Here is a 22963-nt window from a genome sequence, read left to right as displayed (position 1 = left end):
TATTTAACATCTCCTCGAATGCACTTAGGCACTTACATAATGAAACAAGCTTTTAATATTGCCTATGCTGCCGTAATGACAGCAGTGAATTTGCAAAAGCTGTAGTAATGGCACACAGTAACACAGAGATGTGGCCTTGTCAGAGAGACTTTTGAAAATTATGTATATAAGTACTAAAAAAGAAAAAAAAAAAAAATGACAACAGGAGAATTAAATCCTCTGTGTGGATCTTCTAATACAGTTTTAAGGCATTAATTGGGTTGTTTATAGCAGTGAAGACTGGTCCATAAATAATACACCCCTGCCACTATCCAAATGTGGTAGTTCCATCATTCTGTTCACTAGCACTTGCATAATTAAGATTGGTCATTTTGTTTGGATAGAGTATTTAAATGTAATAACAGGGGTTTGGAGATTTGAAATTTTTTTTTTTGTCCTCTGGATCGACTCACAGATTGTGCATTGTTTGTTTTTTGCAGCAGCCAAACATAACTGTTGCTGATGTTACTAATAGTTTTCACTTATTTTACAGTGGTGATGACGACTTTCCCCTCACATTCTCCTTCCTCTCGTCCTTAGTCACCCCTGCCCCTCCCACCCTCATCTCACTTCAGTTAGTTTCCTGCTGATGTTTGTCACTGTTTATGTCTGTTGTGGTTCAGGCTGCACATTTTGGCTGAGTAACAAAGGTTTCAGCAGCCTGTATCTTTCTGACCCAGGTGTGTAGAGCGAGTCTCTAATTTGACCACACTGTGTGCCTCTGCTTTAATTGAAAAAACATGAATTTAAAAAAAAAAAAACAAAGTTTGCGACATATATAATTTTGGTAAATGTAGAAATAAAAAGTAGCACAATGAGAGAAAGAACAGCTAAAAGATGACTACTAAATGTTTAGCCCAACTGAGAATTTTACTAAACCAAAATGCTAAAAGCTCTTATTTTCTATTTCTTCTTATTGTTCTGTAACCATACCAAAACATTTCGTTAGAATTGGCAGTCGCTGTTGAGAATCTTAAAAAAAATTAGTTTGAAATTTCGTCCCAAATTACTTTTTATCTCTTTTGTTAAAGCTATTTATTTATTTATGAGAAGAAAGTTGATGTTTAATGATTGCTTGAAGCAGGTTTATTTGTCTGTTGCATAAATGTTGAAAGTATATTTATTATTTCACTAGTTCGTGCCCTGTAAAGAGCGGAGTGATGACGATTGACTGGTCCTTCCGCCCTCAGCCTCAGCTACATTCACTGCTTTTAGAAACTCACCTAGTGACAGCAGCTTTTGATAAAGTTAGTTTCTAAAATGAGTTAAGCTGCTTCTGTTTCATTCCATTTATCATGTTATTTGATATAAATAGAGAGAAAACACTTTAAGTGTCAAACAGGATAGTTTAGTCAAATTTCAGAGTCAGGGCCTTCTTACCACAAGTACTGTTTGCACATGTTATGTTGCCAAGAAGATCAGGGTCAGAGTGAGTGACACTGACCTGAAACCCTGTAATGTCACTAGCGCTCTTAACAGTTCTTTATAGTCGCATATGAACAGTTTTTTTTTTTATTTTTTATTTTTTTTTTTTGACCTGAAAACTGAACCGCTTTGTGCTGAATATTGTTGGGCCTTGTCTCTGATAGCATTGCTAGCTATAGCCCCTATTATGGCCTCATCTCTCTGTACATGACTCTTGTGATTAAGTCAAATAGCGTTCTCAATGCAAACATGGGTGGGAGAAAAATTCTTCTTTTTTTTTTTTTTTTTTTTCTTTTTTTTTTTACCTGCTACACAGTGGTGGGATGCATCTTCAAAGGTATTTTTGTGATCTTACTAATGTCTGTCTGCCTAGAATGATCTAGAATGATTCAAATGGACAAAAAAAACAAGGTTAAAGTCCAATATTTCCACAGACTTCCTCTACTTTGCTGGATGTACTTTTAGCTAGTCTAAAGTACTATACTGGCAATGACCAGTAATACAATATTACCATACATGGGACCCCCATATTGTTTATATGGGGGCACAAATGTTGGTCTTTTTCATCTGAATTAGAATCTAACTTGTCAGTTTTTAGTACATCAGAATGACAGCTATCAAATTTTGTGACCCTGTCTTGATACTACGGGGGCACCACTTTCAATTACACCAATCAGAATCCAGTATGCAATAAAGTAAGATTAAAATGTTTGCAGTGCTAATGGGCCATCGAATCTGGTGGGAATTTATTATAATGTTGGTATCACCAAATATTTTAGCATTCTGTGTGGGCTGTTGATATCTGTGATATGACCAAATCACAGAGAAACATAAAGAGTGATGAAGTCTAAGAGGCAAGGCTAGCTATTGACCACTGATGTGCATGGGAACTGTAAATCTAAAACCTCACCATCATCATCTGTATGTTGGCTGTGCTCAGGGCTTGCAGCTGGATAGCTGTGGATAAAGTGTTATGAGGTGGTTGGTAAAATTAGCAGTGTCATTGGCACGTCAGCAGATGTTTTCAGATTCCACGTTGTGTAACCTTGCCCCAGTGGCAGGGATGATCAAGTAGAGGTCATAGGGCAGTTGCTGCCTCCTGCCAACATCCCTCTTAGAGAGAGAGTAAATGGAGGGTGGTTTTAAAGCTCTTGTCACCTCTGTAGTGAATTTTCTTGTACACGGCATGCACATGTAATAATCACATGGACAACCTGTGACCTTGTTTTCTGTGTCATATCATGTTCATGCAACCTGTACTGACTTGTCCCATCACATCCTCTCTCCACACACACACACACACACACACACACACACACACACACACACACACACACACACACACACACACACACACACACACACTGTTTAACTCCCCGAGTCCTGCGGTGAAAATATATTGGTGTCCTCTCATGTTTAGTGTACCTGGTTTTCTCCCTGGGAATTCTTACTGTTGTATCTGGATACAGGAGAACACACCGACTGGCCACCTTATTAAGAGCCTGTTGGTCATTGGCAGCTGAGTGAACCTGCCTTATCACTTAAGAGCAAGATGAACATTGGATGATTTTGTGCCTGAATGCAACTTCCTCTTGATTTTAACTTTCAACCTACAGTTTTTATCTTACATTCTGTCTCATTTTAGGATCATGTACACATGCATGTGTTTCACACAGAAATAGCGTGGTTTCAGTAAAAACAGTTTGGATTTCACATGCCCAGATGCTATTCCTTCATAGGTTTCTGGCTTGAATTATGTCATTTTAACCAACAGATGGCTCTTAAGAAGGTGGCCATAAGGTGTACAACACAGACATCAATCCCTTTCAGTTATTTTGAAGGGGGTGCTACCTGAAGAATATACTATTGTGTATCAAGTGTTTTATCTTTTTCAATGTTTTTGTTCTTTTATACATCATTTTTATGTTTTTGCAAGCAAATATTTGTAAGAAACAAATCATAACTTTTAATCTTAAATCATGCTGGAAAGCGCACCATTTTGTTGTACTTATTTAAGAAGTAAATACATTTTTATCCTATTTTGAATCTGTGGTTTGGTGGAATCCTTTTGTTTGTTTGTTAGGACCTTTACATATTGTATTTTTTACTCTAACATTGCTTTCTGTCCATGTTAACACATTACCAGTATAAATTAAAGATCGAGCTGAAAAACTTTAGATGTAAAAACAAAAAAATAAATGTATATTTAATGGAGTAAAGTTTGCTAAAACCTTCTGGAAGAGAAATTGTGTAAACTAATTGTAGCAACAAAATGTTTTATTCTTTGTTCCTAAAACTATTTAATAAGATGTTATAGAATGAATGCAGTCTTCTGTCTTTATTGGTTGTCAACTCTGATCATGACAGTTCTGCCCCCAATGTGCCACATTGATTCACTTTATCTTTCAGGTCTGGTCTGTGGATGTTAGAAATGTGTGTCTTGGTATAACTGCTGAGTCTGTGAAAATTTGCAGCATCATTTTAGTTGTTGATCATCATGAGTTTGAAACGCAAAACTAAGGAATTTCCAATGAAACAGAAAACTACAGGTAAACATGCATTTCAATCAATATGCAGCCTAAATGTAATATTTACCAAGTGGCCCTATAGTGTATGACTGTTCAGTAGTTGTAAAATTCTGATGGATAATGACATTTGTTAATGTGTTTTTTTTCTCTTAGCCTATCCATTAGGCTACATGTTTCCCCCCTCTTTCTTAAAAACTCAATTATAACAAACAGGTACCTTAAAACTTCTCCAATTCCCTTATAATTCATAAATTGCATATGACTTTCTAGGAAATGTCCCAGTAATTCATATTCAAAGAGCCCTACCAGCTAAAGTTATAAAAAATTATGAGCAAAGTTTCCAGGAAACAGCTAAAAATATGTGGCAGTATAATGGAGCATTTCTTCTTCTTTTTTTTTTGTTTTGGCCTTGGTGGAAGTGAGCTTCCATACATCCTACATGTAAGTTGTAAATGGGACGACTGAGTTTGACATTGGACACTTCAAAATCTGTTGTAGTTTTACTCCCATTTAGGTTCCAGTACATTTTGGTTTCCATTGAATAATAATCACTAACTGATTTTTCACAGGCTCTCCCATTGTTTTCATGTTTTCATTCAGCGCGAACAAAGGGGCGTCAGGGTCGGTCTCTGATTGGCTGCCGGCTGGGCCCCCGAGGTTGCTGTGCCGCGAGCTTATGCGCGAGCTCCGCCACAACAGATGGACCTCTCGCGCTCTCCTCCTCCTATCAGCTCGTGGTGGATGCACGCGCCCAAGTGATTGTTTCCAACGGCTGGAGAGCGGGCGAGTTAGCCGAGTAGTTTATCGTTAACGGACAGTAACGGGAATAAGGGGAAAGACGGAGAGGAGGCGAACCGGAGAGCCTGCGTCCCCGGGTTTGGTGAGCCGAGAGAGGAGCTCCAAAAGTCGGCAGGAATCAGACAGAAGCGTCGGTGTAGCTAAGTAGGTTGATCATAATGATGTCTGTGGGTTGATGTGGCGATGTGGACTGGGTGTAGTTTGATATCGTGACTGTTTGTACGAAAAGAAGACTTAGAAATGTTTTGACAACATAAAATACAAAATCGCTGATATACAGATAGACGAAAAATCTCGCATTTTGGGCATATGTGGTGCATTTAGTTCACATGCAGTGGTAAGAGCCATGCTCCATAGCACTTTATATGACGGTCCAGCCTAAATCTTGAACAGAAAATGATAGATTATCCGTATTTTATCACATGTGGACTGTATCAAGGAGTGTGTATTGCTATGTTTTAGTAAAACGGGTTACATAACGAGCAATAGATAGTTAAGATTCCTCTCAGCACACATAAGGCTGGCGAGACAGAGGGAGTGCTTTAGGACAGACCCTCTGCCAAAAAGTGCATACCTAATATTTTGCCCTGTGATGTGGACCCAGTTGCCAGTGTAATTGGCACACTTGGCTAAAAGTAATGTAGTTTAATATAACAGTCCTGTGATAAACCTCTGCTTATGAAAGTTATAATAATCAGTTTTTGTTGAAACTGCTTTAGAGACATGTGGTTTCAACTCTGGAGTCATTTTGCAGAGGTATCTATTTAGTCTACCCATGTTGATATAAATAGGATGGACAAAGTATTAAAAACGGTACAATCCAACAGCACCTCATCTGAAATGATTGTAACACCTTTCTAAAACAGTTAAATCAAAACCTGAACCATTATAACCTTTGAGAAGGCAGGATTTATTGCACAGCTGTTGTGCTAGACTGCATTAGTTTTACATAAGTGGACCTAATCTAACAAATTTTTAAGAGAATATCCAATTGCCTGCAACTAACTGTTATTTCATTAATCCACCAATCATATTCTTAATCAGTTAATCATGCAGCCTATAAAATGTCAAATAGCAAAAAAAATGCCCATTACAAGTTCCCTGAGTCCTCAGTGACCTCTTTAAAATGTCTTGTTTTATCCAAGCAAACACACTTTATAATCCAAAAATATTCAATTTACCATCACAGAAGACTAAGGAAACCAGAAAATATTCACATCGAAGCTGGAACCATTTATTTTTTCACCGCTTTTGCTTAAAAAATTACTTGAGTTATAATTGATAATCAAATAGTTTCAAATAGATGCACGGATAAGATGCGAGAATAGCTTCAGCTTGATCTTGACAATCTGGAAGCCATATTTAGATTTAAATCGAGCCTGGCGACATATTTGACAACCCGAGTATGCCTAACAAGGAGCAGGAGAGACAAACACACATACACTATTTTTGGCTCAGTGTTGTGGGATAGTTGCTGGAGCTCAGATGTTTTTGGTGTTGCTATGACAATGGTGACAATAGTGAGGCAGAGAAGTAGTAATGTGGAGGCTGAAGACGGGTGGTGGTAGGTTTGAAAGCGGTCAGGAGGAGGAGAGGAGGTTTGGAGCTATTCATCGTCCGTTTCGGCCAAAGACGTTGACAGAGGAGGTTTAGAGGCAACAGGGCAATAGGGCAGAAAACAAATGTGCATGTGTGTCAATGAAAGAGAGAGAGAGTGGGGGGAGAAAAGTCAGGAAGTTGTGGTCATGAGTTTTAATAGCATAGTGGATGGCTTCACAAGGGAGCATGAAGCAGACAGAGGAGAAAGCTGAATGGCAAAAACATTCAGACAGTGGAGAGGAAAGAATTTCCTAATCAGAAAAATTGGACAGCCACTAATAAACCAAGTTACCGTGGTACGAAACAACTGAGCAGATGAAGCCGAATGAGACATAAGGATACGGAGAGAGAGGGGAAGATGGAGGCTGAGGATTGGCTGAACATGTAATGAGGCACAGGGGAATTCAGGGAGTCAATGAAGTTTACATTTGGACTGTTGTCCAGTTGAGAAGAGCTCTGTGATCTGAAACAGGACTAGGTCAGCTGTGGGTCAGTCTGGCTGCATTTATATGCTGCTGTTGGCTTCAAAACAAAAAGCTGAGACAGCTTTCTGGAGTCTACAGATAGTTTCCACATAGACAAGGCCCTCTGGTTGTAAGAGACAACAGCTATCACTAGTTTGGAACTGGTTTGTTTTTATACATTTCTATAGGCTTTGGAGCTGCAACTATTAATCAATTAATCGATTAGTCAATCTAAAGAAAATTTGTCTGCAACTATTTTGAAAATTGACTAATCACCTAAGTCATTTTTCAAGCAAAAATGCCAAACATTTGATGGTTCCAGTTTCTAAAGTGGGACAGTTTGCTGATCTCTTTTGATATTTAATGATGTCGCCATGTGCTGTAGGATATTGTAATGGTTATTTTTCTCTGTCTTCTGTCATGTTATAAACCAAACGATTATTCAAGAAAATAATCATTCAAGTCCTAATAGCCCTAATAGGCTCATAATCTCGTTTGCTAATTCTTTCACAGGATAGTTCCTAAGTTGGATCATATTTAGCCAATTTTAGGCTGTTTTTATTTCGGCAAAGTTCTTTTACAGGAGCTTGTGTTGACAGGTTTCTTTCTTTTGTAAATGAAGAACATGTTCATACATTTTCATACGTGCATAAAAACATTGTCAATATTGGTATGGGCACTAGTATTGAAAATAAAATGTTTCAAAAATGTATATGTTTCAAAATATATCCAGTCCTACCCAACTATAATGTAGCCCTTACAGCAAGGAAAATACAAGACTTTGTCACAACAGTACAATAAACACAAACCCTAAACAATATCTAGTGTCATATCACTAAATCAATATTGCACTGATATCTCCCAGCTGTATCCTGTGGTTCAAGAAAACCTCAAGAAAACTCTTCAGTTCTTGATCTGAGGAAAACTATTAAAATCCCCTTTGGATAAAGTGAAAATACACACTTAGCACGACAAAACAAGTCTTATTTTGCACGATTCTCCAGCCTTAAAGGTTAAATGTCTGATTTGATCTTTATTTTAGGAGCCTGAGGTAACATCAGGGAAGGATCAATTTTTGCTATCAGGTGGCATTTTAGTTGATTTAAAGTTCATGTTGATTTGCCTGACAATTACAATGTTGTCTTGGTTTGACTGGCAGCCACATATCTGCCTCACACCATTGGAATCATCTGTCATGAGTCTATGAGCATGGCTGGCCTTGACCGTGACTGCAGTATTAAAGACTAATGATTTTCATTGTGTAGGTCAGTGGTGGCTTTTGAGCGCTTGACAGGGCTAATATAGGTGCTGAAATATTGATAGAGCTTGGCAGGGGGCTGGGCTGATTGGTTTTTAATATTTAATTTGTTCACAATAACTGAGCACATTTGTTTCAGAGATTGACAGCTTCACGTTAGTTATCAGCAGTGTGTGTTTAAAGCGACATTACTCTACTTGTCAGATTTTGAATATCCTTGTTTATAGTAAACTGTTAGGAGTGTGTGTGGTGTGAGTGTGACAATGAGGTAAAGTGTGGGTCTTATCAGATTTTCTACCCGCGCTCATGTATGTCAACTGGTTGGGTGTGCATGATAGTTCATCCGTGCTGCTTGAATTGAGGAAGTTTTGGGCTGTGTAAGGGCTAGTGTCAGTTTCCTGTGTGACTGACTGAGTAAAGGAGGAAGTGATTTAACGGAAGGGGAGCTCTTCCTTTAAACGCCCCCACTCTTCCCCCTCTGTTCGCTGTCACGCTCACAAGAAAAGACCCCATGGGCCATTTGAAATCGACACCTGAGAGACAAAACTGCTCTTACCTGAGGATACATATTGAATCTACCTATCTAATCTCTTGATCTCTCTCTCTCTCCACATCTGCAGCTCACTCTTTCTGGTGACTCAACAAGATCACACTGTCTTCACTACGGTAAGATCAACTGTTCTCTTGTCACAGACAGTTACACCATATCCATTTGGCAGGTGTGTCTCTCTGAGTTTTAGTATTGATTTTTTGTTAGTTGCTGTGTTATGGGCATGCTGTGTTATTACAGAGTAATATTTAAAGTCAACTGAACTGAGACCATGCTTTCAGAGAGCATTTCAACTTATGAACAGAAATGTAAAGGTCAGTACCATGTTTGAGCCCATTTACCACAAATTCCATGTACTTTAAGCTACTTTGTCTTAGAATTAGATTAGAATTAAATAAAACAACATAAGCAAGTTTAAAAAGTCTACCATTGATTTTGATACCACACGCAGATGAATCAAATCCAATGGTTACCTCAAACTGTAGGAAAAATACACAAAGACTAAGAGTCTAAGCCATGCTAGCAACTCGGTGCAGTTGTACAGTGGTATTTTGTGCTAAATAATAAGGTCCGCGTGTTAACGCCCTCACAGTGAATAATGCTGGTAGCAGGTATAATGGTTACCATGTTAACAGTCTTAGCTTAGCCTGTTAGCAAGCTAACATTTGCTAATTAGCACTAAATATAAAGTACAGCCAAGGCTGGGAATGTCATTAATCAATTTTTAACCTGATGATGGCACTTAAAGACAGATGATCACCAACGATTAGTTGATTAATCAATTCGATGATTGACATAAAATGAGTTTTATGTTTTTAATAATCATTAAAGTCATTTCTCTAATAAAAATGTGAAAAATTAGCTTCTTCCTGCTCCTCCAATATCAGGATTTCAAGTTTTTCTCCAATTCATATCCCTGAAAATTGAATATCTTTTGGACTGATGGTCGGCCAAAACAAGACATCTTATAGACCAAGCAACTAATCGATTCATCAAGAAAATAATTGGAAGTCTACTTGATCATGAAAATAATCATTAGTTGCAGCCCTTGACATTTCATTTAAAACCACAAATGTGAACATCATGTTAGCAGGGTATCATCAGGGTAATTAGGATTCATCTTCTGGGCACTGTATCAAATTTCATAGCAATCCATCCAAAAGTTGCCAAGAAATTTGGCTAAAAGCCAGAAATTTCAATCTTATGGTGGCGCTAGAGGATAAGTCGGGATCACTAAAATCGGTAGGATTCATCCTCTACAGACTATAAATGTCTATACAACATTTCATATATCAATCCATTTAATAGTTGTTGAGATATCTCACTATGGACCAAAGTGGTGGATCAACCCACCAGCACTGTCACCCATACCCAGGGAGTAAAATGTCCAGATTCATGTTGCAAGAATTTGAGTTGAATCTTCTTAGATGAGTTGTGAAATGTTTTCAATTCTTCACCTATATGTCAAGTGAAGAGACTGCATGCACTCTACATATACATGCAGATATAATGGATAAATGTATATAATGTGTGTTGGCAGTGCTGCCAGTAGCATGCTCAGATATAAATGTGTAAGAAGCTGAAATAACTAGATGCAGCAGGTGGCCCATGTGTCCTGCACCTGTTCATCTCCTTCCGGAGGCTTCTCTCGTGCCTCCTCTGTAGATGCACAAAGACAACACACACACACTCTCTCACACACACACACACACACACACACACACACACACACACACACACACACACACTCACTCGTTTAGCAAAGAGGGAAGGAAGACTCTTCGGAGTGATGGCAGAGTGCCATTTGAACAGCTGCATATGTGTGTACTTGTGTGTGTTTTGGAGTGTGTATGTGATAAGAGAGAGGCTGACATGAGGACAGAATTAAAAGGGTGACAGGGAAGAGTGAATGTATTGTAAGCAAGAGGAGCAAGAGAGGGTGAAGATCAGCTGTCTCAATCCATCACACAACAAATGTTTTGATTGTGTAGAGAAACACATCGGTGGTCTAACTATCAATTGGTCTGTATCTTGAAGGAAATAGTTGACAGGAAAGTAGATATGATCTGCAGTTATTGTTTGCTGTCTGGAGCTGTACCTGCTCCTCCTCTTCCTGCTGTTACTTTCCTCCACACCATGCTGCCCTCTTTGTGTCTATGCTCACTGCTGGTCATGAGGAGTCATGGGACTGAATCGGATGGATGAAAATTATTAACTCTCTGTGTTGCTTCTTTGTCTCTCTCAGCTCCTCTCATGCTGACTGAAAATGGATGATACACAGGACGGGGTTCAGATTGGAGAGAACAAGTTCATCAGCAAGTAAGGATTAAAAACCCCACTGTTTCTCACATGAACACATACACATATACAAACGCCTGTAGACAAACTTATCTCAAACAGTCACTTTAACCTTTATTAACCTTCTGTATATGTTTAAAACAGTCAGTCTATGGATTAAAATAACAATTTGTGAGAAAGGTTGTTAGAACACCACGCTGGTGATTTTAGATTTTTGTGCCTGTTACCTATTCACAAACTTGTGCATACTTAAGTTCCCTGAGGACCATTTTCTAAGCATATCTACATTTTATATATTTTATATCATATTGATGTATTGATTTATTGAAGTATGTAGTGTTTAAGTACTTGGAGGGGACATCTATCTTATACAGGTTTTAAGACTCATTTAACACTTGTCATGCTGTCAATACAGTATTAAAAATCAACATGCAGAGGCTTGAAAATTGCTAGTTCTATGTTATGCAACATATGTAAAATGCATAACAATCACGGTCACAGTGAAGAGTCAATTTAATATTTTTTGTCAGTTTTAATGTCACACATGGTAATGTAGTCAAGATCATTAATTTCATAATTGCTATAATCTTTATTCAATCAGGTAGTCTCACTGAGATCAAGATCTCTTTTGCAAGAGAGACCTGAGGTACAGCAGGAGAAAGTGTACAGTGATGAGACACGCGTACAAGCACATACAAATTCCATCAGAAACAAACCTTTATACAGAATTACCTTTGTCTAACATATTTCAAGTCTTTATAAATTGTTTTTCAAACTGTGCTGAAATTAAATTCATATTCTGCCTTGAGAGCAGGAAATCAATCTAACCACACTTCATATGCTTTGGAAAATGGGCAACATAAATGTAAACGTGTTGTGAGTTGTAGTGAGTGGGCCAAAATAAGCAGCAAGTTCCTTTTTAAACAGCATTTCCTCATCCATGATTCAAAATCTCTGTTTCCAGGGCAACAATCCTCTCCCATCTTAAGACATACAACCTCTACTATGAAGGGCAGAATCTACAGCTCAGACACAGAGAGGTGAGTATTTAAAGCTGTGTGTGTGTGTGTGTGTGTGTGTGTGTGTGTGTGTGTGTGTGTGTGTGTGTGTGTGTGTGTGTGTGCGAGTGTGTGTGTCAGAATGTCTCCCTATCGTCTTTTCACTTTGGCTCTCAGTCATTTGCAATTTAATATACCATACCCATTATATGCTCCAGGCCAAAGGGGTAATAACTGTCCATTGTCTGTATTTGTGTGCACGCACATTGATCACAGCTTCTTTCCTCTCTCCCAACAGGAAGAGGGGGAGCTAATTGTCGAGGGCTTGCTAAATATCTTCTGGGGTCTGCGGCGACCAATCAGGCTTCAGATGCAGGATGACCACGAGCGAATTCGACCACCCCCCTCCTCCACGTCCTGGCACTCGGGTTGTAATCTGGACAGTCAAGGGTAAGAGATCCAGACAGATCCAGTTACACCTCACTGACCGGAAATGGTGATACACAGTGGGTCAGCGAGGGCAGATATAGATTATGTCTAGTTTGTCTGATGAGAAATGACCTGGTATTTAATGTCTCTTCACCGAGTGTAGATTAAATTTTGTTGATGTTTTTTAAGATTATTTATTGTTGCAGATTTATTTCCCTGCAAATACACAGGCTGTTACATCACTGAATAAAACACTAATTGGCAATGATCCATAGACAAAAGTGAACCCTTTAATCCAAACCGCTGGCTCAGTTTTGGATGTTTCCCCAAGCTCCTGCAGGTTAGTCTGTGTCATTAGGCTTGAAGCCCCATTTTCAGCTCTTCCTAAAATAGACACGAAAAAGTTCTTTAGCATTCCAATGAGTACAAATGATACAACAGTGAACACGTGAACAACAACAGATCCTACCACCCTTCATCCTCCCACCGATCAGCAAGTAAATAAAAATTATGTTAAGTTTGAATGAACTACATCACTTTTGTAGCCACAGCTGTAGAGGTGATTTTATTAGGTTGAATGCCAGTTAGCAGCATTTGCCAGCAACAAAAAAAGCCCTGGCTATCAGGTTTTGATAATGCAGAAGTTTACATTAGAACCAAAAATTCCAAAATGACTCTCACAAATCATGATGGCTTATCTCAACACATACAGACTGCATCAACTAAGAGAAACGGCTGTCACAAGTTGAAGCAGAACAGCAGGGATATGACGTACACACAGTGTGTGGTGTAGAAGTGGTAAACAAAATGATGCTTCTTGGCAGGAAATGAAACCTGGCCCTGTATCAGTGTTTGCAGTGGTGATGTTGCTAAAGTTAAAGTCCTCATTCTTACACTGTTAACATTATTACTTACTTTACTAATCTGTACTGTAACAACCTTAACCTTTATTTCATAATCACCCAGTGTCATTAAATTAAACAGTTTATATCTACAAAAACTTTCGGTTATGTCTTTACAGTTTTGCCGGCTTGCAGCTCTTCCTCTTTGGCCCCGTGTGTCTTCATCTTTTAATCCTAAACTCTCTCTTGGTTCCTTTTTAAAGTTCCCCCAACAGCACAGATGGTCAACAGATGACACCGCAGAGCCCGCCCACAGTGGAAGTGACGCCACCCGACAACCAACCCAATGACAACGGTATGACAGAAGAAGAGACAGAAGGTGAGTGGCTTTACTGACAGTAATGTTGTATATTACTCCCTTGGCTGTAATAAGGATGCAGTGAACAACACCATACATCCATTCCAAGTATACACAGTAGAAACGACCTATTACTGATCTTCACTTGTTTTGTTTGCGTTGTCTTATCAGTTGCAAAGACAACAAAACAAACTTTGGTTGAGGTTTATTGAGTTCAAATGAATTTAGCTCTCAAAACATTGTAGTTCAGATCTCTAACTTCCTCTCAGCTGCTTTATATAAACACACCATCACTGCTGGGTAGAAACCTAATCTCTATGGCAACTATTAAACAACAATAAAAACCTTCTTTTTGTTTAGTTTGTTTTGGAGTTTGTTTTCAAGCCTTGAAAAGGGCATATTGTGTAATTCCATTAGCTGGAATGAAAACATAAACCTTACATTTGACAGTGGAAATTAAGAAATAGAAAAAGAGACGAGCACCACGTTTCTCTCTCATATTTGCTTCATCTTGTCTTTATTGAAACATTAGAAACACAACTTTTGTTTCCAGCTCTGTCCATGTGATGTTAACTCTCATGATGTCAGTGATTAAATTTGACGTTAAGATATCCCCACCTGTTTTTAAGCTTGCAAACACAAAAATGGTTCTCTCAGGAATAGTCGTGTTGTCAGTCCTTTCTTTGACAATTACTCAACATTTTTATAGGACACTGAATAATAACCGATGATCTAAGGTAATGATTATTGATTGTACAGAGGACAGTGAGAGCTCCGCTCAGCTCCTCAGGACAAAGAGTGATGCCGGAGTCTTAAGACGGGGCCAGCGACGGTCACCGAGCGACCAGAGGAAAATTCGACGCCATCGCTTCTCCATCAACGGACACTTCTACAACCATAAGGTGAAGCCAGCCCCACGTGTTTGTCAGGGGATTCTTGGTCTGAAAAAATTATGCAATAATTTCTAATCATTTAATTCTAGTTAGTTTCAGAGAGTTATGTGCTACTTCTAAATGGATGCTGGACTTGATGTTGATGTTTAAATTTGTGGTAACACTGCATTTATTAGCAGGATATAAACATTTATGAATTATATTTAACACACTAAGGAGTAGATGTAAGCACATACAATGACATTTTAGTGTTAATTAATGCACTTTACCATATTGTCATTCATTATATAGTCACAGTGTGTTATAAATTATTTATTAAATGTTTATGTACTGCTTATAAATGCTAAATAGGGAGACATAAGTGTTACCAAATTTGTTTTAAACTACTTTAAAGTTTACTAATTAGTTTGGCTTTGCACACATTAACCCATGCATGTGTATATCTGTACAAAAATAAATACTAATAAAGTTGTATAGGAAATTAAATTCATTCATTTGACTGTTTTTTTTTCTCCCTCAGACAGCAGTGTTTACTCCTGCTTATGGCTCAGTGACTAATGTCCGCATCAACAGCTGCATGAGAACACCTCAGGTGCTACGAGTCCTCCTCAACAAGTTTAAAATTGAAAACAGCCCAGATGATTTTGCACTCTACCTTGTCCATGCAAGCGGAGGTGAGTGTGAATTACTTGTCCAGTATATAAAAGTGGAAATGGAATTCAGGCTTAATGAGAAAAATACTACAATGGCAATAAATGTACATGTATTATTTGTTGTTTTTGTTCTGTCAGTCAATACCTTTTTGGATGTGTTGATGTTTCAGAGCGTGTGAAGCTGAAGCGGAGTGACTATCCTCTGGTGCTGAGAGTAATGCAGGGTCCATGTGAGCTGGTCTGTAAAGTTTTCCTCATGGAAGAAGATCTGGGGGAAGAAGTCACATATGATGTAAATCACCACATTCACTGTAACTTCTTCTTTAAAGGGAACACAGATATCTAGAGATGTGACTCTCACTGTGAATTATCATGTCTTACTCATTTTGTGTGACAATTTGCATACACAAAATCATTGCAATACCCCTGTATTTACCTGACATTAGCCTCTCTTTTTTCTGCGTTGTCATTACATTTCTCTTCTCTTCCACCAGGTGGCACAGTATATCAAGTTTGAGATGCCTGTCCTGCAGAGTTTCATCACCAAGCTGAAGGAGGAGGAGGACAGAGAGGTGCAGAAACTCAGGAGAAGGTACAAGAAGATGTAAAACCTACCTCTTTCTGTTTTGCCTATAATAGGCCACAGTCTTCAACATGCCCAGTAGAAAATACTGTCATACATGTGTCTACATAGTATTATAATTATTATATATAAAATGCATATTTTCCAACACAGACATTTATTCATTCTCTATGTGCATTTGTCTGCTTGTGCTTGCAGGTATAATTACCTGCGGTGTATAATTGAAAAACAGCTCCGGTGTCTTCCAGAGGGTGCAACCTGTATTTGATCTGCTCATGGTGAGGACTCCTTCCAGCACATCAAACTGTCAAAACCTTTCCCAGAGTACAATATCCTCCACCCAGCTGTGCCTGAGAATTAGCTGACAAGAACCTGATTATCCTGCTCCTTTGAATCCCTGCTTCTGCATGGAGTCTTTTTCAAATCAATCATTCAATTTACAGACAAAACTTTAACATGCCATGACTTGTGTGCATGTTAAGTGTGACCATCTCAGCAATAGTCTTGAGAGTCATGATGACTCACAACCTTGTAAAGTGTATTGAAACTCAATCATTTCATCTCTGCTTTTTTCTCTATATTTCTTTGTCCTTATGTACAGTACATACAGAAAGACATTCCTCTACACCTGAGTAATTTTAATGTCTTTGCAACAAAGTACTTTGCAGAATGAGCCTAAAATGTGACGTCCTGTCTTCTGTCTACCCCCCCCAGACTGCACAGTGATACCCAAAATCAATTTAAAGCACAAACTTCATAATATATGCTCTTAGCAAAGTGCCTGTTAAAGGTTTCTTCAAGCACAAAGACACACACTTTGATGAAATATTTAGAAGGACATTTTGGGGGTTTTAACAGGAAAGTACAAAGCTATGGTAGAACCATGTCAGACCACACAGTTCAGGTTAAATGTGAAACTGACCAGACCATAAGCAAAAGGTTGTGGCCCCAAAAGCTGACACCATCCAGTGCCGGATTGCACTGGGTGTTTTCATGGTCCTCGCTTTTTCAGAATTTGTTAAATATTGTAATTGAAAGAATGAATATGATTGACCCTCCCCTTTTTATTGCAGCTGAGAACTTCTCTGCAGGGGTTATTGAAGGCCATGTGAAGGGAACGTGTGTATGTTGTCACCATCAGTCTGATGGTGACAACAGTTGTGCCTTCTCTGCAGGCGTACAAACTGAATGTTTAAGACATTTTATGATTGAAGTTAAGGAATAGTTTGGTATTTTCGGAAATACATTCCTTCATTTTCTTGCTGACAGTTAGCTGAGAGGATTGATGCCACTCTGCACTGTATATATGAGGCTACAACCAGCCACTTAGCTTAGCTAAACTTAGCATAAAGATTGGAAAAGGGAAATGACAAGTTGTAGTTTTACAGGGGTTTATGCACCAGATTATATCTTGGTTGAGACCTTGAGACCTAGTGTGGCACATAACCTCCTGTAACATTTTTTTTTTCCACAGTCAATTCATCAAACTCTGCAAAAAATCAAATAAGTATATTTTCTAAAATGTCAAACTTTTCCTTTAAAGAGAAAAATCCATCTGGAAATAATTTAACACTTTTAGGCCCCTTTTATTTTCTGGCTATCTGAATGTTCTTACTTGTTTTACTGCCTTAAGTAAGATGACAATGAGATTTTAAGCACAGTAAAATAGTATTTGACAGAATAACAATTTTAATATTCATTCTTCACACAATGTCAGAAGACACGAAGTCTTAACGCCTTGTTGAAGAATATTCATGGGTGGATTTTTTTTTTTTTTTTTTTTTTCCTTTTACATCCAACAAAGAATGACGCAAAAAACACAAAACACAAGTGAAATCCCACAAGACTGTGAATTATACTGATTATCTTTAATGGAGAATGTTTTAAATGTGCAAAAGATCGTTTCAAAGCAGTACAGTTTGCCTCCACATGTACAGCGCTTTGCATATGTCTGCTTTTATCTGTGTGCGTACAGAACGATGTTTTAGTATTTCCAACACCTTTGTTGAAAATCTCGCAGTACACAGTGGACTATGTCATCAAGTGTGTGTGTGTGTGTGTGTGTGTGTGTGTGTGTGTGTGTGTGTGTGTGGTTCTGAAAGTGTGCATGTTGTATTTTTAGTGACTGTTAAGACTTGCCTGCTTTTGTATTTTGTCTTTTACAAAACAATGAAGAAACTCAGTCTTTAAAATGTTCAGAACTCATGCTACTACTTAGAAAATGTAGTTTTTTTTTTTGTTTTGTTTTTTTTCGTACAATGATTGTTATTTAATAAAAAAAAGTTATCTTGAGAAAAGATGTACATATATATCCGTGGTCTCCCTCTGTCTCGTTCAGGTCAGTGGGTTAAAAGCCGAGCATGTTATGTAATGATGTTTAAAGCTTGTTGTATAATTTAAAATGATATTATAACACAGTTTGCTGACGGCGAGCACTCATGGTCGAAGCTTCTGGAGAGCTCATTACGTGTTCACTTAAGGGGGAGTTAAATAATTGAGACAAATTTAGAAACAGACACTCAGGTATTTATATGCCTGTTGTCTGTGGTACAGCAGCTTACTGTACATTCAGCCAATGAGCAGGTGTGAGTCAGAGTGATCCATTCCACCTGATTGAGATTGTCTGGAGGATAACAGGCTGGCCCTGAAACATACTTCCCTACAGACAGTCAGGAGGAGTCTGAGCTGCAAACACGCACTTTGTGGAAGAGGAGCATCATCTCAACTGCCGCACTGGTTCCTCTCCGTTGAAAACAGCCACTCAACAGGTGAGATGTTTTATTCTAAGAAAATGATCATTTTTTAGAATTAAGGTGTGTTACTTTTTTTTTTAGTATAAACTGGTATGAAGATTTTCAGCAGGTTGAAATGATGTTCCTTATTTTCCTCTGTTGTTTTTGTCAGTGTATTTCCCTTTTTCTTTGGATGTAATGTTAATACGTCCTCTGCTGCCCAAATTAGGGACCATCTCTAGAAAGCACAATTAATGATACACTGGGAAACGGACCATGGTGCTCCAATTTAAATCAAGTATTTCATCTTCTCTGTGAGTCTAGGCTACTGTGGCTGTAATCTGAGAGTTACTGGATTATTCTCAAACTAAGTGACCCCGTGTAATTATAGCTCAACTCATCTTCTGAGAGGACACAGATTAGAGGGTAGTTTGACGACAGCAAAGCAAATGATGTCATGCTGCTCACTAGGAACACACTGTAGTCGGTGGTGGTGGAGGTATTCAAATTGTTTACTTATGTAAAAATAATAATACCACACTACACAAATACTCCTCTATAAGAAAAAAAAAAGATTCATGTAAAAGTATAAAAGTATTTACAACTAAATGTACTTGAAGCATAAAAATTGAAAATTGTCATGATGCAGAATGGTCCCTGTTTTATTTTGGGATCATTTATTATTGAGCAGTACTTTGGTGTTGCAGTTGGTTTAGGTGGAGTCAATTTTAACAGCTTCATATAGGCTACAGTTGCGTACTTTAATCTACGATAATCCATCATAATTTATCAAATGTGCATCCTCGATCTGAAAGACTAGTAACTACCAGTAATATCTGTAAATGTAATAAATGTAGAACAGTATTTCCTCAGAATTGTTGTGGAGTTGAAGTATAAAGTGGAAGGAAGCCACTCTGTCAAAGTTATACTTACATACAGTACTTGACTAAATATTGCACCACTGCTTATAGTCCTAACATTTTGTAATTATTTGTTAGAAAAAATATTGTCAAGATTGTGAGAGAAAAAAGTCCAAGAGTCGTTTAAAAGTTCACTTAATCAATCATCATCTTGCTTAATCAAACCAATTTTCTATTGAAAGAAAATGTCACAATATTCAATTGATTATTTTTATTATTTATTATAATGACTAAATACTGAATGTCATATTGACAGTGATAAATTATAGTGACATATCTAACACACAATGCTTTATATTATGTTACACTTTATAATATTATATTATTACTGTATAATATGTGAATTTACATAGTCTGCACATACATTCTTTGTAACACTATATACTTGGAGATTATGAAATCTATCTGATCCCATGTCAGCTGCAGTGTTAAATTGTGTTGCAAGAGTGATTGTGTAAGATGTGTTTGTTAAAGCTGGATTAAGACCAGTGATCTGTACGGCTCTTAATTTGTCAGAGATGTAAAAATACCACACAGCAGGACTAAAGCTGCAATGAGAACATCTCATCAGTCTCTGTATGTGTGTGTGTGAGAGCACTGTGTGTCCTAACCCTAAGCAATGGTATGGAATATTACTAGGTGTATTTACTTCCTGAAGTACAATTATGAAGTACTTATACTTAAGTACTTTCATTTATGCTACATTTTACAGAGAAATACTGTAATTTTTACTCCAGGAGTCCTGCACTGATTGAACATCTGTAGTTTGTAATTACTTAAAAATCAAGATTTTGCACCCATGAATATGATGAAATTCTAAAATATGCACTTTTATGCATTAAACTACCCAATGTTTGCCTGATAATATGAGCTATTTTAAATTTTGAATGTATGATTTATAGCTTATTAAAATATTTGTTATGATTTACTATTTGTTATGAAGACTTCCTTAACATCTAATATATTTCTTATAATGAGATGGCCTTTTCTATAATAATAAATACATTTTTTAATGCTACTTATTACCTGTGATTATCTTTATTTTTTCAACTCTGGAAAGTGTTTTTTGCTTGAAAAGTGTTCTATAAATTAACTGCTATTATTAACAATAATTATTATAAATTACCTATTATTATCAGTAACACATTATTGTGTTGAGTATTGATAGTGTGTTATTACTTATTACTTTTATTTAGGTAAAGGATCTGAATACTTTTTCCACCACTGTCCAGAATCATAATAATTGATAAATGATAATGTCATTACATGCAACTAACTAAACCTAACAAAAGAAAAGTGAACAAGTCCGTTTCTAGTGGTTAGACACTAAGTCAGATACTCTCCATTAAGGAATTCACACGTCCTAACGATGTTTCCTTTGTCTTATTTTTACAGAATAAGAATAATGTTGGTCCTGCAGAAACTCCCCCTCACAGTGGCCCTCTGCCTGCTGCTGCTTGCCACACTGTTACCCAGCTCTGAGGCCCGGCGTGGTCGTGGAGGTGGTGGCTTTAGCCGAGGTGGAGGAGGTTACAGCCGGGGCTGGGGTGGAGGTGGCGGACAGGCCTACAGACCAGCACCTGTCCAGGGCAGTGGTCCCAGTGCAGGGAAAGTAGCAGGGGCAGCTGCAGCAGGCGCCATAGGAGGAGCAATGATCGGGTCTGCTTTGAGCCGCCCTGGGTATGGGCATGGGTATGGTGGAGGTTATGGGGGTTATGGTGGTGGATTCGGTGGATATGGAGGATATGGAGGGGGCTATGGCTACCCACGATATGGTGGTGGCGGTGGCTATGGCCCCAGGCCTGGCTATGAGCCCGAGGGCTCTGGAGATATGGAGTACTACACTGGCGCATCCAGTGGCCCCATCTACAACAGTATCATTGTTGTTATCGGCTCCCTGATGTCTCTGCTGATGGGCCACTGGATGGCAGTCATGTAGAGCTGGAGACAGAGCTGAGATTCCAAAAGAAGACGCAGAACCAAACCATGACCAAAAATAACCCACGACCTGACTGTACACAGGACCATTTTTGATTTAAAGTCAAATGTGACCTAAAATATGACCCTGGAGAGATGACAAGCTGTGGCCAATTTGAGACTTCAGTGACACTCCATGAGGACAGGAAGAGGAATTTGACCCATTTAACATCTACAACATGTCAGTGTGACACCGTGCTTCAGTCTGCAGGTGTACTGATGAACAAAGACAACACACCTCCTGTTGATATTTGTCAATGAATAACTATCTCAATTGTATCCTACACTCCTGTTTTTCCTTTTAATGTGTCCAGTCTTTTTATACTTTTGATGGTTGTAGTGGAGATGATCATACTAATGACGGTGATGATTCATTGTTTTTTCTCCATAAACAATCTATGAAGACAGCAGGATAAAAAGAATAGATGTGTAATCAGGTTAAGTCTACCTCAAGAAATAATTTCCAGACCGGAGTTTAAGAGCAGCTATACTCTAAATATGATAATGCCATTTCTCAGTATATTTCATCATTACATAATCATTTCCCTTCTGATTCACATTGTCTACTCTGCATATGTTACATTTTCAATGTATACTTGTATATCTGTACAGTACCTAATTAAAGTACATGTTTATGCCATTCTTCAGACTTTTATGTAAAAGAGCAAAATAGGGTCCCATGTTTAATATTGTTTTATAAGTAAAAAGAACTTAGAACAAACATTTCTGTTGAATTTTATTGTCTACATTGTTTATTCAGATGTTACCTGCTAAAATAACAGTGAATGATCCACTGTTTAGATATGTTTAGATACCCAACGTCTATGTGCATTTTTAAGTGACAACAGTTTAGACTTTTAGGAAAACACAGAGTTTTGAACTTGAACAATTGATTCTTGACTAAACAGCAGGAACCAAAAGCAATATCTACTCAAGCTCCTCTGTTCCGGAGCTTTCAACCATATCTCTCTACCATTAATCGGCACATTGATCTTTCAAGAACAACCTTTCATCTGACATGGACAAGAAGTCCTCAGAATAATGGAGGGTTTACTGCTGCAACTCCATAACAGCAGAATAGTGTTGCATGACTCAGCTTTTCAGCTGACAATAACATCCTGCAGCCTTGCATCATATATCCACTTCATGAGAGCAGCAGCCGATCACACAAGTGCTCGTGTTTGCTTTCTTCTGTCCTTTACAGTGCTGTAGTAACCATCTCAGAATCTGATGATGATGCAGTGTGTGTTTATATTAAACATACATACAGTAAACATACAGCAGTGTTCTTCACATTCAGTACTTCATCACAGGCTCATTTCCTGAAACGCAAAGTGTCGCCACATCCTCGTGTTGTTCTTCATGTTGCTACAACAGACTTGACTTTTTACTGTCTGAGTTTTGGTTTACACTTAACCCAGAGCTATATTTTGCCATATATGTATACTTACAAACAAGTCTGATGGCACTACACTTGAGTATTTCCATTTTCTGCTATTTCATACCATGTATTTTATACCATCCAATGCACAAAAACAATACAAAAAACAAATATATTTGAATATGTTAAGACTTACATTATTTCTTTTTCAGATTAAAAAAAAAATCGAATATAAAAT

The 22963-nt window shown here is 38.0% G+C and overlaps 2 protein-coding genes across 4 annotated transcripts; both read left to right on the top strand.

Moving 5' to 3' along the window:
* The first annotated feature begins 4772 nt into the window (after positions 1-4772).
* Positions 4773-17927, top strand: rassf2 (Ras association domain family member 2). Of its 3 annotated transcripts, none has more exons than XM_022766987.1 (11): positions 4773-4934; positions 8732-8777; positions 10907-10980; positions 11924-11999; positions 12256-12407; positions 13492-13607; positions 14346-14488; positions 15000-15153; positions 15303-15424; positions 15627-15724; positions 15914-17927. In XM_022766987.1, the coding sequence occupies exons 3-11, from the start codon at positions 10928-10930 to the stop codon at positions 15981-15983; spliced, it is 984 nt and encodes a 327-aa protein (XP_022622708.1). In that variant the 5' UTR covers positions 4773-4934; positions 8732-8777; positions 10907-10927; the 3' UTR covers positions 15984-17927. The 3 variants fall into 3 exon arrangements, with proteins under 3 accessions (XP_022622708.1, XP_022622709.1, XP_022622707.1); XM_022766988.1 differs by lacking the exon at positions 4773-4934 and having other exon boundaries at positions 8598-8777; positions 15914-15993; positions 16789-17927; XM_022766986.1 differs by lacking the exon at positions 4773-4934 and having other exon boundaries at positions 8598-8777.
* Positions 17928-18275: 348 nt separating this feature from the next.
* LOC111237724 (ctenidin-3-like) lies at positions 18276-21984 on the top strand. The gene is made up of 2 exons (XM_022766928.1): positions 18276-18483; positions 20763-21984. The coding sequence occupies exon 2, from the start codon at positions 20773-20775 to the stop codon at positions 21304-21306; it is 534 nt and encodes a 177-aa protein (XP_022622649.1). The 5' UTR covers positions 18276-18483; positions 20763-20772; the 3' UTR covers positions 21307-21984.
* The last annotated feature ends 979 nt before the right edge of the window (positions 21985-22963 follow it).

This window comes from Seriola dumerili, unplaced genomic scaffold, assembly GCF_002260705.1.
Source record: "Seriola dumerili isolate Sdu_G_001 unplaced genomic scaffold, Sdu_1.0 BDQW01001090.1, whole genome shotgun sequence".
NCBI classification, from domain to species: domain Eukaryota; kingdom Metazoa; phylum Chordata; class Actinopteri; order Carangiformes; family Carangidae; genus Seriola; species Seriola dumerili.
This window is presented reverse-complemented; position numbering and strand designations above follow the sequence as displayed.